The sequence below is a fragment of the Pseudorasbora parva genome, chromosome 24 (genome assembly GCF_024679245.1).
Source record: "Pseudorasbora parva isolate DD20220531a chromosome 24, ASM2467924v1, whole genome shotgun sequence".
Classification (NCBI taxonomy): domain Eukaryota; kingdom Metazoa; phylum Chordata; class Actinopteri; order Cypriniformes; family Gobionidae; genus Pseudorasbora; species Pseudorasbora parva.
Window position 1 is genome coordinate 16,918,806 of NC_090195.1, and position 16,264 is coordinate 16,935,069.

At 37.9% G+C, this 16,264-nt stretch overlaps 2 protein-coding genes across 2 annotated transcripts; both read left to right on the forward strand.

Moving 5' to 3' along the window:
• The first annotated feature begins 575 nt into the window (after positions 1 to 575).
• si:dkey-73n8.3 (uncharacterized protein LOC100150965 homolog) lies at positions 576 to 8,803 on the forward strand. The gene is made up of 7 exons (XM_067434380.1): positions 576 to 640; positions 1,561 to 1,676; positions 2,025 to 2,180; positions 2,297 to 2,401; positions 2,528 to 2,737; positions 7,911 to 8,097; positions 8,320 to 8,803. The coding sequence occupies exons 1-7, from the start codon at positions 627 to 629 to the stop codon at positions 8,420 to 8,422; spliced, it is 891 nt and encodes a 296-aa protein (XP_067290481.1). The 5' UTR covers positions 576 to 626; the 3' UTR covers positions 8,423 to 8,803.
• An 824-nt stretch (positions 8,804 to 9,627) lies between these two features.
• zgc:112332 (uncharacterized protein LOC553712 homolog) lies at positions 9,628 to 15,929 on the forward strand. Its single transcript, XM_067434379.1, has 7 exons — positions 9,628 to 9,888; positions 10,654 to 10,769; positions 11,564 to 11,719; positions 11,833 to 11,937; positions 13,431 to 13,640; positions 15,240 to 15,432; positions 15,601 to 15,929. Exons 1-7 carry the CDS (start codon positions 9,875 to 9,877, stop codon positions 15,701 to 15,703), a joined length of 897 nt encoding a protein of 298 aa, XP_067290480.1. The 5' UTR covers positions 9,628 to 9,874; the 3' UTR covers positions 15,704 to 15,929.
• Positions 15,930 to 16,264: the final 335 nt, after the last annotated feature.

Below are 16,264 nucleotides of genomic sequence, written 5' to 3' on the forward strand. Positions count from 1 at the left end.
ATATGTTACAGTCATGTCCAAACAGATCATGTGCTATCAGGTGATGGGAGAACCCCCAGGTCTGGTTTGGACACAGGTGCACCTCTGGCTTGGCTGGAAACTACCTGATTTTTTTCAAGATGAAAAACTGAACCAAGTTTCCCACCATTTAAGATCGAACGGCATTCACTCACTGGCATTGGTGTGTGGGGGTAGGTTTGGGCCATTTTAAGGTTCACTCTCAACTGCCTAAGCATGTTAATGTGAAATAAAACAGCAGTGGCTTTGACAAAAAATACAGATATTGTTAGTGATATAAGGAAGGAACGTTTTTTAAAAACATTTTGCCGACGGGGATCATTTGGTGTAAGAGTTTCCTGGAATATCTTCAGTTAGTGTAGCTAGTAGGTCACATGCACTGCTTCATTTAGCAGCGTGGCCTTTCAAATGAATGCGGCATGTAAAGCGAATGAATTTATTGTGCATGCAAAACATGATCAATTCGTTCTGGCCCCAAAAAGAAAGGGGATTTTCTGTCCTCCTTATTCAAGTACAAATTACACTCAAGCATTTATTATGACAGTATCATGAGAAGCTTTGGAAAAGATCTTCCTTCTTGGTTCACATGTAATAAGACGTTTGAGAAAATGAATGTGTTAAGGTAAGGTGCTTTTTGCTTTTTTAATTTGATCTGCATAATTAACGTGATTGAGAGATTTTGTATTATTATTTTATTATAAATATAAATGTATTTATTTTTTATTGTAAATAATCAGTATAATGAACATATTGAAATATCTTATTTTTGATTATTATTTTTTAATTAATTTCTTTTGTTTAACAGAAATTAGAATATATATATATATATATATATATATATATATATATATATAATCCTGTATTATCACTGCATAAATAAGTGTAATTAAATTGATTAAGAGATACTGAAACATAATGATTAATAAAAATGTGCTTATTTTAAATAATCAGTACTTAACTTGATTAATAAATCAATACTTAACTTGATTAATAAGCATTGAAATATAATTGTATTATTCATAATAGTGATAATACATTTACATTTATTCATTTAGCAGACGCATTCATCTAAAGCGACTTTTTTCAATTGAGGAATGCAGCAAGTGATTAAACTCGAAGAGGCAAACAAACACGAGAAGTATCATAAGTTTTCATAATAGTATCATAATATTATTTTATCATATTATTATAATTTATTTATTATTATTGATAATAATAATAATGCTTTTATTTTTAAAAAATCAGTTTAATTAACTGAAGAGATATCGAAATATTGGCAACTAATAATAGTAGTAATAATAATGTTTATTTTTAACAATCAGTATAATTAACTTAAGAGGTATTTAAATATTAGCATTTATTATTATTGTATTAATAGAAATGTTATTATTGTTATTAGTAGTAGTATTAAAGGAATTATTATAAATATGCATACAATATTAAAATAAACATATTTCATTTTTACCTTTTAACATAATAGTAATATTTGACATCTGTATGTCAAGAGTATTACTTATTATTAGAAGTATTTATTATTTTCAGAGGGCTTTTCACCAAAAGCTGGTCATCTGATATTCGGTTAGATGGAAAAACTGCTATAGTGACTGGAGCAAACTCCGGGATTGGGAAAGAAACGGCGAAGGACCTGGCAAAGCGGGGTGGGTACTGTGGCCAAATCGAGACACTGTGGAAAAAACACATAAAACCTTCATTTCATATTAGAGGCACGAATGAAAGATATTACATCTGACTGCATAGCCCTTTGATCTGATATTTAGACCTATCCAGACTACTATCCTATCCTATCCTATCCTATCCCATCCTATCCTATCCTATCCTATCCTATCCTATCCTATCCTATCCTATCCTATCCTATCCTATCCTATCCTATCCTATCCTATCCTATCCTATCCTATCCTATCCTATCCTAACCCCCACCCCGAAAATGCTCTAAAGAATGTACCAGTTTTTCAAATAATGGAACAAAGCATGTCATCAATCCTGAGGTGCACGAGTGATCCTGGCCTGCAGAGACATGGTGAAGGCTGAGGAGGCAGCCAGTGACATCAGCAGAGACGTGGAGAACGCCATCGTGGTGGTTTGTAAACTGGACCTGGCCGACACAAAATCCATCTGTGATTTTGCTGAACTGATTTACAGCAGTGAGTAATGATTAAAGTTTTTAAAGTTTTTTTTTTAAATGTATATGTTTTTATATGCTATGCATCATATTTAATTCTTATCTGATCTTAAAAATAGTTCTTTTATTTTATTTAAGATGAAAAGTCTCTACATTTGCTGATTAACAATGCTGGAGTGGCAATCTGCCCATATTCCACGACAACAGACGGCTTTGAGACACAGTTTGGAGTCAATCATTTAGGTATGATGAAGTGCGCCGGTCATTCTCATTCTTTCGAGCAATATCAAAGAATCCTTATTTGTTGTTTAGCATCTATAGAGATTGTTCACACTTGACATGTGATGTATGACTCCTTTTCTTTTTCAGGACATTTCTTTCTCACGTTCCTCCTAATGGATCTGTTGAAGCATTCAGCTCCTTCTAGAGTGATTAATGTCTCTTCATTGGTTCATCCCATGGGAAAGATCCACTTTGAGGATCTGAACAGTGAGAAAAGCTATCATCCAGTGAAGGCCTACGTACAGAGCAAACTGGCCAACGTACTTTTCACACGAGAGCTCGCCGCAAGAGTGGAAGGTAAGAAGCCAGGTGATCATGCTTAAAACAAAGGATAGAAAGGGAAATCTAAAAACATGATTTTAGGAATTTGAAAAAAAGGAAAACGCATTTAAAGGGCCCGTTCATACAGAACATTTATGTAGAATGTTTTAAAGGTGCCGTAAACACTGCTGATATTTGAAATAAACCCAAGCAAACACGCCCCTCCCTGCCCCCAAAATGCACAAACATGCAATGCAAGACTGGATGTCTCTTTTGTAATGTCTTGTGCATGATAGGCATTCTAAAAACGTGGCACTCAAGTAAAGGTTCATTTAAAGGGGTTATTGCTTTGTAATATTTCCTGGGACTGGAATATATTTATAATGCGACTATGATTTTTTTAAACATCAAATAGTGTCATAATTTAGAAATAAAAGGCATTTTTCCTACCCTGATTTTAGCCCTCTGATTGGATCGCTCTGTTTTTAAGGGGCGTGTCTGCTGTGAGACTTCAGTGTACACGCCCACTGCTGTGATTGGCTGACATCTTTGCATATGAAATAGCTTAGTGTTACAGCTCTCTCAAACTTTTAACTTGTTTTTACTATTACAGCTATCATTATCTAATCATGAAAAGTGTTGATTAACTAATCATGAAAAGTGTTGATTATAGCATTATGTTTAGATCTGTAGCATTATATTTAGATCGTGGCATGAAAGGTTGCAGTGATGAGCATTGTATAATTTAACACTAAGCTCACGCTGTTCAATTGACAGCCCCGGCGATTGCAAAGGGAGCATTCTTTGATCGCTTTCAATAATTTAATCACAGTTTGAATAACAGATTATTTTCTTACTAAGAGAATGTGAAGTTGACTGTTTGCTCACTGGTTTAATTTACTGACACATAGACTAAGAACATCTGACTGAACATGAATCATATCAGAAATCACTGGTCACAGATTAGGCATTAGAATTAACACGGTTACTTACATGCTGACCCATTACTGTTGAGTCCATATCGTAAAAGTCTGTTTGCAAAGCCTGTGCTGCATTTGTGGCTGATTTACCAAAGAATCCACAGGGAAATGTACCGAATACAAAATAGTGCTTAACTGAGACATTCATATTGTTTAATAAAATATAGAAAAACAACATTCCTTACATTAGGATCCTTTGGAAGGTAATGTTATTTTTAGTCCACTGATCCTCTTTTCTCCTTGTCATATCACTAACATGCCAGTGGGCGTGGCCAAAGTTGCAATGATGAAGTAGGTGTTGATTTTCATCTGCAGAGGTGGTCTTTGATAGCCTGACATCCATATACTTAATTCTAGTCAGAATATGACTCTGATACTTCGTCATTGGGCTGTAATTATGGGGCGTGTTTCAACCGAACCAGGAAAGAACTCAAATGGATAGACCTACAACCAATCAGAGCAACGGAGTGACGCATTATATTAGTTGTCAAACGTCAACAGAACTCAAATGCACTGTGTTGCCAAGTCTGCGGTTTTCCCAAGGGTTGTTTTCCATGTCTGCGGGTTGAAGTGAAGCGGCCTCAGTTATGTGATGTATAGACCCAGGAATGGGAATTTTAGCAGGCACCCTTGCCAAAATAACACACATTTTACCCCCCAAATGCCCCCCGAGAAGCTATTGTTTTGGGCTAGTAGTTGGTGGGTTTTGATCAAGCGGCAACCTCCCGCGATCTCTCTTGAAGCCAATACGGAAGTAATGTAAACTGTAATTCCTTAACTGGCCACTAGAGGCAGGCTCCAGAAAGAAGCAGAATCTCATTGAGCCCCATGTTAAAGGGGGGGTGAAACACTCAGTTTCAGTCAGTGTCATGTCAATCTTGAGTACCTATAGAGTAGCATTGCATCCTGCATATCTCCGAAAAGTCTTTATTTTTTTAATAATTATATAAGAAAGATGCGCTTTTCCGAGTCTTTCCGAAAAAAGTCGAGCGGGTGGGGGCGTGTTGTGTGAGCGGAGCTAAATAATGACGTGTGCTCGCTGCTGCTATGTTGAGTCGAGTGCGTCGCGGGAAAAAAACTTTATTCAAAATAAAAATATGGCTTTTAATCAGATACAGCCATACATCTATGATCCGGAATCAGACCCAGAGGCTGCAGTTGAACAGGAGCAGCAGCAAAAACGACTAGAGCAGGACGTCTGTATGTGGTACAAGTTATACACTAACTATATAATATGCTTAGCGGCTTGTGTTATTTACATATTTATACTTGAATTATATCGTCGTATTTTTGTCTTTGAAGGTGTACATGTGGGAAGTGCAGTTGTGCACGTGTGTTTGTGTGTTTACGCGTGGTTTGTGTAGACAGTAAGCGGACTAAAAAAAACACAGACATTTGAAGCAGTCTCACTCACCCTTCTAACGTTGGGACTGCTCCATCATTCAGCATTAGGCGATTGGGAAAAAGCTGGCGTCAAGCTGGGCCTTGTTTATGAAACAGTCGGCACCGAAATGCAGCGAACATATATAAACATTCGCGCAACTCAGTTGCTGATCCGGAAAAGCAAATTACATCCACTGTTGCCTTAACGCGGGGTTTTGGGGGAATCTGTGCAGGACTGTCTTGGTCTAGCAACCAAAAACGCACTTTTTTGGTGACATTGTTATGTGCACATCACCTGTCCAGCATCCTACAAGCCAGCGCTTTGATGGGCGTAGCCTGTTACTTTCGCTCTCTCCCTCTCTCTCTCTCTCTCTCCCTCTCTCTCTCTCTCTCTCACGCTCTTCCTGTAGAATTGTCCGTAAGGCCCATACAAGGAAATTCCGCCCCCATTAACGTCAAGGGGACGCATGATACTTATGACTAACCGGAAGTAGTATTTTTGACAAAGAAATACTCCCATCAAACGTCCACCTTAACTTTTGAAACTTTGTGTATGTTTAGTATGGGATTCCAAGTCTTTAACAGTGTAAAAAGATCAGTATGCATGAAACAGCATTTCACCCCCCCTTTAAAATTCTCAACTTTAAAGCAGAAAAAAAACATGTTTACAGCCTGGTACAAATTGTGGTTTTGGCTTATAAGGCTAATTTTGATCTTCATGACAACTCTGAGGGGGGTGAATTTTTTTATAACTCATTCGTTTTCGTTATATTAAGCCTTAAGGTTCTGCATAATTAAGGGCGTGGTTTTCAAGTGGATAGCCATTTATCCGCCGTCTATAGTCATTGCGTCACCTCAGCTCCGCACACATCCCGCCTTTTTGCCCATTTTCTGTTATCCGGGAGTGACGCGCGTTGACTCGCTCACAAGATGGCAACGCCCAGGGGGGTAATCTAGCGCTCGGAAAGCGTTCCACCCCTAGGGGTGCCATTGCTAACCAAGCCATCACCTGCTGTTAGCATCCCATTGACTCCCATTCATTTTTGAGTCACTTTGACAGTGAATAACTTTACATCTGAGACGTTTAAAGACTCCATTTGTCCATTGTTTATTTCTAAAGAAACACGACAATGCATAAAAGGCTCCGTTACCTTGTATCTTACACTATCGCCCCGCAGAAGCTGTTTTTGTAAAAATAGGCTAACGATTGCGTCATAACCAACGCGACTCTGTCGCACAGTTGAGAAATTACTGTATAGACCTGAGGAGACGCTCGCAGGCAATCTCTTACTGTCTATGAGACAGTCGGGGGGGACGTGGAGACATAAAGTCTGATAAAGTCAAGGGGGAAGAATGGGGAGAAGCCCATAGTGAGCCAAAAGCAACGGGAGAAAATATTTAAACAACGTGATTCAGCTTTCACTTTCCACATCTACTAGAAGACCTACAGCTGTCAGACAGGAGGCTCACGTCACATCTACGTCCTCAAGCTCAGTCTGAGCCTGCGCAGTTCACTCAGCCATCAGGAAGTGAGTGCCCCTAGGTTGACTTCATTATTTCGCCGTTGACGTCAATGGGATCGCTCGGTCCATTTCTTTTACTGTCTATGGCAACGCCCAGCTCGGCCATACTTTAAGCTTCAGAACGGCTTATCAGAATCCTATGGGTGACGTCACGGACACTACGTCCATATTTTTTTACAGTCTATGGTTTTGATGTACAAACTTGGCAACCCTGTCTGCACGCACGCTGGAATAAACGATCTTTGCCGGTGTTGTAAAAAAAAGAATTTCATGATGCACAGTTACTTACCAACATGATCATCATTTCTGTGAGGAACACTGAAGACGAATGCTTATGCAAAAAAGTTCTCCGTTTAGGATTAGAACAAATTTAACCAAGCACCTTTGATGACATGGATGATTATGTTACTGTTTATCATCTGTCCATCATCGTCTAAAGCCCGCCCTGACAATTTCATTGGTCCGACCAGTTTCTGTTTGGGCAAAATTACTCCTCTATGGATCAAGTCCAGACCAAACTGCCCAAGCTCAAATGTTGTGGGTGGGGCTGAGATCGGCTGGCATCCGGGCTTGGTTACAATAAAAGCTTTTTGGACTAACAAGGAAGTTTTCAGTTCTGAAACTTACAGGATATTCTAAAAGTATGATGACCTCTTAATATGTCAAAAGCTCAAGGAAATTTTGATTTCTCAGTCCATGTTTGCTTCTTCAAAAACTCTAAACCTTGTGTTTTTTCTTATCTCACACTTTTTTTTTGCACAGACCACACTACGTTTTTTTTCCTGCAATTTATTAAAGCTCACAATTTTGAGAAAAATTTATACAATTATGGTTTATTACGTTTAAATTCCGAGAACAAATTATTCTCAGAATTGTAAGATATAAACTCGCAATTGCAAAGTCTGAATTGTGATATAAACACAGTCCACTGCTTTCCATCTCATATTTTAAACACAAAAACAGGTTCTGTGTAAATGGTGCATTGGAGTGTCCCAGATGTCAAATGTTCCCCTTTTACTTTCAGAGTACATGGAAAAGGACACAAGTGTGACTAAAGGATGACTGAATCTTCATTTTTAGGTGAACTGCCCCTTTAAGGCGATCATGTGTCAGATGGAGATGGGCAAACCTTCCATATAATGTGTTGCTAATTCATCCGTATGCTATCCTAACATGACTGTCCCATGTTTTACCAAAAACAATTCTTCATTTAGTCAATATAAGAGTGTTCTTGCACACTTTGTGAAAATAAAGCGAGATTAGCTTTTCATTCTTCTAACTGCTGCTCATGTAGAGTAATGTTCAGCTCTGCTTCTGTGACAGAGATGGGAGTGAGTGTTTATGCTGTGGATCCAGGTCTAGTGAAGACAGAGATCATCAGGCATCTGAAGAAGTCTCAACAGGTCTTTGTGAAGACGTTTGGTTTCCTGATAAAAACCCCTGCAGAGGGCGCATATACCACGCTGTACTGTGCCGTTACTCCTGACCTGCCCACTGGAACCTACTACAGGTTTGTCAGAACTAGAGTACAGTAGCTGGTGCTAACTGTTGCACACATAAAATAATAACCTCAATGATCATCCGTTCCAATAAGCAAGCACCATTGTTCATATTAACAACATGCTTTTTATTTTGCACTAGTGATGCGAAATTTGGCAGTAATCAAATTAACTGCTCTAAGCTTCCTCGTGCTACTGTTTAGTAAAATAGTTTCTCTCATGATCTCTCACAGTAACTGTGCCATGGCCCCGTGCTCCAGGGCTGCTGATGACGATGACACTGCGAGGAGACTGTGGGCTGTCAGCTGCCATCTGCTGGGGATTCGTTGGAAATGAGAAGATATGACTTCCAAAACAGCCTTATTTCATACGAATGCCATTCAACAGCAACCTATCGAGCCCTCTCTGTATTCATGTGTTATTCTAATGTAGTGATACTTTATTTTGGGTAGTATTGATTCAGAGATACAAGGAGTATTGACATTTGAAAGTTTAAAACTTGGTCAAACTGGTTCTTAAGACAGTCTCAACATAGAGGCACAATCCGCTGTAAACCAGCCTGGACCAACATGGGATTCATGCTAGTTTATGCTGGATTTTTCAGGTATGCGATTATTGAAACATGCTGTGTAACTTTATTGTAGCTAGTAATGGCTAAAGTCAGTTTATTGTAATTTGAAAACAAAATATCCCATGGTGCAGAACATGTAACAAAATACTTTGCTTGGACACAGTAGAAATAAATATGAAAGCTAAATAATACTTTAAAATATCATTGTGTTAATGGGGTAGAAAAAATGTCTTGGGATGTATCCAAAGGGGATATAAGTAAAACTAACATTAGTGGGGTAGTTCACCCAAACACAAGCACCAAATGTTGTTGAACACACACACACACACACACACACACACACACACACACACACACACACACACACACACACACACACACACACACACACACACACACACACACACACACACACACACACACACACACACACACACACACACACACACACACACACACAAAGTTTTTTTTTTTTTGAAGAATGTCTTTAACAAGACAGTTGACTGTAGCCATTGCTTTCCATAATAGGAACATATGGAAGTCAATGGATGTCTTCAGTTACTGTCTGGTTACAAAAATTCATTAAAATACCTCCTTTTGTGTTCAACAGAAGAAAGAAACTCCATACAGGTTTAGAATAACATGAGGATAGGTAAATGGCAGAATTTTCTTTTTTTGGGTGAACTATCCCTTTAAGTAGGCTTAAGGGTTGACAAACGGAAAAAAGGTTAAAAAATGTGAATGTTAATGTTCACTTAACGATTTACCATTTAAAGCATCGAAGTTACATTACTTCTCTGAGGTAAGACGGTGTTCACTGTTCAGTGTGCTGTAAATAATTCGCAGAGAAACATTAGACGGACATCTAGTGGACACACGCGGTCACGGCATTTGCACAATTTAGCTCATTTTTAAGTGGGTGACGTAATTGTATTGTCTGTTCTGGTGACGTGTAGCGGAATGTCCAACCTTGCAAAAGAGATTCAATTCAACAAAGCTGCCTTGGAGTTCAAGGCCATCACAGCGAGCGCATTCCTGCGAGCGGTGGCTGGATGAACGTATATTGATCTCAGAGGCGTTTCATTGGCCAGAGGACAGAGCTCTGGACGGGAGGGGCTTGGACACGGACCGCATAGTAATATCTCATTCATAAATTACACCGGACGCTAGAGTAGAGCACTACTGTCTGCTGAGGGGAGCCAGGCAATATTGGAACAATGCACTCAATAAGGTAAGCAAGTCTGTAAAACTTTATTGGTACAACTTTTTTTTTCACCAGAATGTTCATAACTGGATACATGTGATCCAACAATGTTCTTAAACAGCATTAAAAAAAAAACAAAATCTCCTCAAAAACAAAAATGCCCATTACTATGCCTGTACTATTTAACTACTTTACCATACCATACATTTTTGGATCATACCAGCTGATATAATTTAAATACAGGAGAATGGGGCTATAGTTGTCATAATTGCTTCATCTCAGTCAGCATCTACTAGATTGTGAGTCATTAACCAAGTTACAAATGTGTTTTAAAAGTTAGTTTTTATGTTGGTTTCAAACAACTTCAAACCTTAAAATAAGCTAAATTTATGTTAAATATTTGGTCAAAAAAATTGTCTGATATTTCAGAAAGTTATATTTTTCTGTTTTGTGAATTTCACTGTAGGAAAAGCCCTTACATTTTTAAGTACAAGCAACTTGGATGTTTAAGACATTTAAACTTCAATTACATTAAACCGACTTTTAAAAAGGAGTTGAATCTTGTATAATGTATACAACATGTTATTGATCTTATAATTGTTGACAATGTGCATTTACTTAATTCCTAAATTTAAGTTTAACTAATTAACTGAATTTAATTAGTAATAACAGCGATACAACAAAATACACTAGAGTAACAAGTGTGACAACGAGCCCCGTTCATATCTACTACTTCACTTTAGGTATTCACTATGAAATATATATAGACATATCCTCTGTAATCAATTCCAGAAATTTCTTCTGTGGTCAGTGGCGGTCTTCTGTACGTCTTGATGATAAAACAGTCATAATCACAGGAGCGAATACAGGCATAGGCAAAGAGACGGCGAGAGACCTTGCCAGACGAGGTAAGGAACTAACAGACCTCATTTTAGTTTTCAGGACATACTACATCTCAACTCAGTCTTGACCTTAAAAGGAAAATGCTCAGAATAAATTGATTTGTTCTGTTCACAGCACATGCTGTGAACGGCATCCACTGCCAACCTGTTACGGGACAAAACCATGCCATGTGTAATGCGACTCAAATTAAAAGGGGGTATAGGGAGTTTAGCTGGAATAATTGCAATCTAGCCCACTGTATGTACACTATTGTAGCAGTTGACACAAATATTTTTGATCCATTTGTATTCTATTTTATTCTCTTTAAAATATTGCATGAAAGCAGCTAAATCTGAATCTATAAACTGTACTCAGTGTCCTAATGTCAAATGTGATGCATTTATAATAGCAAATATTTCATCTTATAATAAACGACAGGCTCCTGGAAGCTTTGAATGCATGCTGATAAATAAACGACAGGATTACAATACTATCTGCCAAAGAGATGTAAAACTGTACACTTTCCCACATGGACCCGCTGAATTCCAACAAAGAAACTCTGACGCTTGCCAGCCAAATTGCTCTGAATAGTATAATAGACGTTCTGCACAGTAATTACCAGGCAAACAGCTATTGTGTTAGCTCATCAGCCTTACATCCCAGTTTAGCACCAAATTAATTATTATGCAAGGACATTTCACAGCAAGGATGTTTGCTGGAATATGTAAACAGAATGATTTCAGATCCATGAAGGATAGCCGCTCTGTTTCGGACTGGAAAGAACATTCCTATCAGCTTCTCTATGATGTGATGTCCTCAGGGGCTCGAGTCATCATGGCCTGTCGAGACCTGGAAAAAGCACAGGCCGCCAGAGAAGAATTAATGGAGGATTCTGGAAACCAAAACATTGTGGTGAAAAAACTTGATTTATCAGAAACCAAATCCATCAGAGCATTTGCAGAACTCATAAACAAGGGTGCGTAAGACATTGGAGTATTACTTTAAATGCATTGTTATGTATGTTATTTCCTTGGAGCAACGAAATTAATATCATTATTAAGATTCTTTATTTATATTTTGGTATTTTAGAGGAAAAGCAAGTTAACATCCTAATCAACAATGCTGGAATCATGATGTGCCCATATTCCAAAACGGCAGATGGCTTCGAGATGCAGTTTGGTGTAAACCATTTAGGTAATGACTTTATCTTACAGTATGTTTTACATTATGTGTTTACTTGCTTCATATATCTTCATAGTACAAATGTCACGAATTGAGGGTTGCAGCAGGTGAATTAAAAAGAGTGCAGCAGTACAGATTTAATAACAACATTTGAAGATAATAAAGTACTCAGGATTGCTCACAAATAACTTATTAACAGGAACAAAAAACAGCCATTAAACACACGGACAAGAACGGACTGAGAACTGAACAAAACACAGCTTAAATAGAGCAAATGAATCAATCATCTGAGTTAAGCTAGTCAATCAGAAACCAAGGAGACAAACCAAGAGCAGGAACAAGGAAACAGTAAAAAGGTTATACCAACACAGATGACCTAACCTGTGATGAATATTATTTTTGGTTTTTCTTTTTCAAACAGGGAGTTTGGGCAGGATGTTGACGGGAGGATTTTTTTCTTTTCATTTTCCTTCAAATTAGACTTTAGTAATATCATGGCCATAAACCAAAATTACATCTGAAATTGTGTACATTTCATGAAAAACTAACTTTGCTGCCATTAATAAGGTAATAAAGCATTGTAACGGTTTTTGAAAGAAGTATAAAAGGCATTTCTGATCAAAAGTAAAGTAAAAACAGTTTTATTGTAAAATACTAGATTTTAAGGTTTTCTATTTAAGCATATTTTAGAATGTAATTTATTTCTGTAAAATTATAATCATATGCTAATTTGCTGCTCAAGAAACATTTCTGTTTCTGAAACAAAACTGTTACAACTGCTTCATATTTTTGTGGAAACTTTTTTTCAGGATTCTTTGATGAATAGAAAGTTCACAAGAACACAAATTATTTTAAATATAAATGCCTTCAGTGTATTTAAAAAAAAAAAAAATCAATTTAATGAATACTATGAATAAAAGTATTCATTTCTTTAAAAAAGTACTGACTCCTGACCCTTGAACACTTGTAAGTGGGCATGTAATACAAATCGATGTGTTTTGAATTTTACAGATATCTCCAGCAATTTTAAATGATTATAATTTTTTGTAGATGTAAACATAAGATACATACATACAAACATACATAAAAAATCAGACTATTAGTGAAATTGGATTTCCTGTTTCGAATCCATACAGTTACTCTTTATTTTTTAAAGTAATTTAGTCAATAAAAGTGACTTCTTTCAAATTAAGCACAAACTGTGTTTGGTTATAGACTGCCCCTATGTACAAAGCATCCTTGTTTCACACAGGAAGTCTCAGACTTCCTACTAATGTAGAGTAGTGACCCTCTAAATTGACAGTGCGTGCTGTTTAATAGTTTATCAGCCCAAGCTTCCTGTTGGAACCTAAACACTCACATATACACATCCTTTTCATATACATCCACTTCCATGCATTTATTGGTATTAGACAAATAAAGCACAGAGGCATCAACCGGACATGAGGGACAATGAAAGGTCAAACAACCCCTGACTATTTTTATCTTCTTCAAACTACCAACAGGACATTTTCTGCTCACCTACCTTCTGCTGGACCTCCTCAAGAAATCTACCCCCTCCAGGATCATCAACGTGGCTTCTGTGGCCCATACATGGGGCAGCATCCATCTGGATGACATAAACAGTGAGAAGGGTTACTCCCCACGGAGGGCTTATGGCCAGAGCAAACTAGCTAACATCCTCTGCACACGCTCCTTGGCTAAAAGACTGCAGGGTATGTGACCTTCATAGCAAGGCTATCAATGCTAGACTAAACATGATCCTTAAGAACAAAAACACATTCTTGTTTATCTTGGTATTCATGTGAGTACAACAACGTGACATTGGTGGTGCTCTCACTTGGCATTTGGTTTGATTAAAACAAACTTTGATGTGATTTCTCTAATAGTTCACACTTGTAGTTCGATTCGCTTGTCTCGTTTGGTCCGGACCACCAAAAAAAAGCCCACATTAGGCCCTGGTCCTCTTAGCGTTCACAAAGTGACATTTTAACTCAGAACCTAAATGCATAGGGATATGTTCACAACCGGATTGGTCAGCTTTTGTTATGTATATTTCGTGATGGAACTTACCGAACATCCAAAACGATGTGCTTGTTGTATGTGCATAGGCTACATATGATGGTATTTTGTCCAGCTGAAAATTTGAGCTTATGAAATGTGTAAAAGAGTCAAAACTACATCACACACACAAACAAAGTCATTATTTAACATGGGGGTCAGTGAGATTCTGTCCCTAGTGGCCATTCGGGTATTTGCAGTTTAAGTTACTTCTGTATTAGCTTCAACAGAAACTGGGGGAGGTTGCCGCTTGCAAAAGATGCATGCACATGACGTCACCGTTTAACAAATTTGCATACGTGTACTTTATAGGGAAACAAAAAAACTTTTAATTTGAAACCCATTTTCAAAAGTTTGCATCTTCAGAACCCCAAAACGCCATTTTTGTGTACATGAATGGGCAAAATACACAAGTTTTCCGTTTTTAGTTAACAAACAGTGTCGTGTTAATGTACTGTGATATTTGATATCATCATTTTACCATGGTATCACCACAATTTTCTGTGAATTTCTCTTTAGTAACAAAGAATTTAATCCAATACTTATTTATATTAAAACAATTATGTTCCTAGTTGTAGCAGTACCTATCCTGGATGCCAGCCGAACTCAGCCCCGCCCACAACATTTGAGCTTGGGCAGTTCGGTCTGGACTTGATCCATAGAGGAGTAATTATGACCAGTGAAATTGTCAGGGCGGGCTTTAGACGATGATGGACAGATGATAAACAGTAACGTAATCATCCATGTCATCAAAGGCGTTGGGTTGAATTTGTTCAGTCCTAAACGGAGAGCTTGTTTGTATATGCATTCACCTTCACTATTTCTCTCTAAAACGATGATCATGTTGGTAAGTAACTGTGTATCATTAAATTATTTTTTTAACAACACCGGCAAAGATCATTTATTCCATCGTGCGTGCAGACGGGGTTGCCAAATTTTTACAACAAAACCCGCCAACTACTAGCCCAAAACAATAGCTTCTCGGGGGGTTCTCCGGAAAAAAAGGCGTTTAGGGGGTAAAATGTGTGTTCTTTTGCCAAGGTTGCCTGCTTAAATTCACATTCCTGGGTCTATATATCACATAACTGAGGTCGCTTCAACCTGCGTACATAGAAAACAACCTGCGGAAAAAACACAGTGCTTGGCATCCACCGCGGGCTGCAGCGAAACACTTCTCGGCTGTTTTTTATTGGTTTAGTTGTTTTACGCAGGTGTGGCTGTTAACTCTGATAATATTATGGTCATGTTCTTAGGCAGTGGTGTGACTGTGTACTCCCTCCATCCTGGTGTGGTGCAGTCAGAGCTGTTTAGGAACCTCAGCAAGCCTGTGCAGATCGCACTCAAGGTCTTCAGCCCCTTCACCAAGACCACTATTCAGGGGGCTCAGACCACCATTTACTGCGCTGTGGAGCCGGAGCTGGACAAAGAGAGTGGAGGATATTACAGGTACAGGGCAGAATTATGGAAAATTAACTGCACAATTCTATTTCCACGTCCCGATATGCATTTTCATTTGCTTTATTTGGATTTTAAGATAATACAATGTGTTTAGGTTAAGATATTATTCTAATCTGTGTATTAATGATGACTAAACCTGAGGATCTTTGTTTCCAGTGACTGTGCTCCAGCACAGTGTTCAAGAGAAGCTTCAGATGATGAAATGGCTCAGAAACTCTGGGAACTCAGCTGTCAGATGCTCAGCATTACATGGGACTGATAAAGCACTCTTCTCTGACACTGTTATATGGGCGGAAATGAAAGCTTTTGTACTAATGTCATAGATAATGGAAACTGTAGTATTCATACAATGCATGTCTGAATCAGAACTGTTTTATACTGTACACTGAATGCTCTTTTTTAATGCCCTTGGCTGTGCTGTTATAATTTCAATAGACATGTTATGAATTTAAATGTATTTTGGTCTATTAAATCCTTATATTTTATGAATGTGTATTTGTTTTTTTTTGCTGAAGAGTTGTATTAATATCCTCAGTTAATGAACTTTCACAGAATATTTGCCTTTCTGATATCTCGACACATGGTATTCCTTAGTAAGGAGCCCCTTAAGAGACATGGTGGTGGAAAAAAATATAATAAGAAATAAAAAGCACAATTTATACTTCTGCGTCGGGTGTACGCCGTAGCTACGTCAGCTGTGTGTAGCACGTGTAGCCTATAGCATTACTATGGCATACACTCAACGCAGAAATATAAATTGGGCTTTTGTTCCCTCTCAAAATGTAACAACATGTCAATTCCACGCTGTGATTGGTCAGCC

Coding starts and splice junctions, on each gene's coding strand:
- si:dkey-73n8.3 (XM_067434380.1), top strand. Junction 1,677..2,024: donor GAAGGACCTGGCAAAGCGGG/GTGGGTACTGTG, acceptor ATCAATCCTGAG/GTGCACGAGTGATCCTGGCC. Junction 8,098..8,319: donor CCCACTGGAACCTACTACAG/GTTTGTCAGAAC, acceptor GATCTCTCACAG/TAACTGTGCCATGGCCCCGT.
- zgc:112332 (XM_067434379.1), top strand. Junction 10,770..11,563: donor GAGAGACCTTGCCAGACGAG/GTAAGGAACTAA, acceptor TGATGTCCTCAG/GGGCTCGAGTCATCATGGCC. Junction 11,938..13,430: donor GTTTGGTGTAAACCATTTAG/GTAATGACTTTA, acceptor AACTACCAACAG/GACATTTTCTGCTCACCTAC.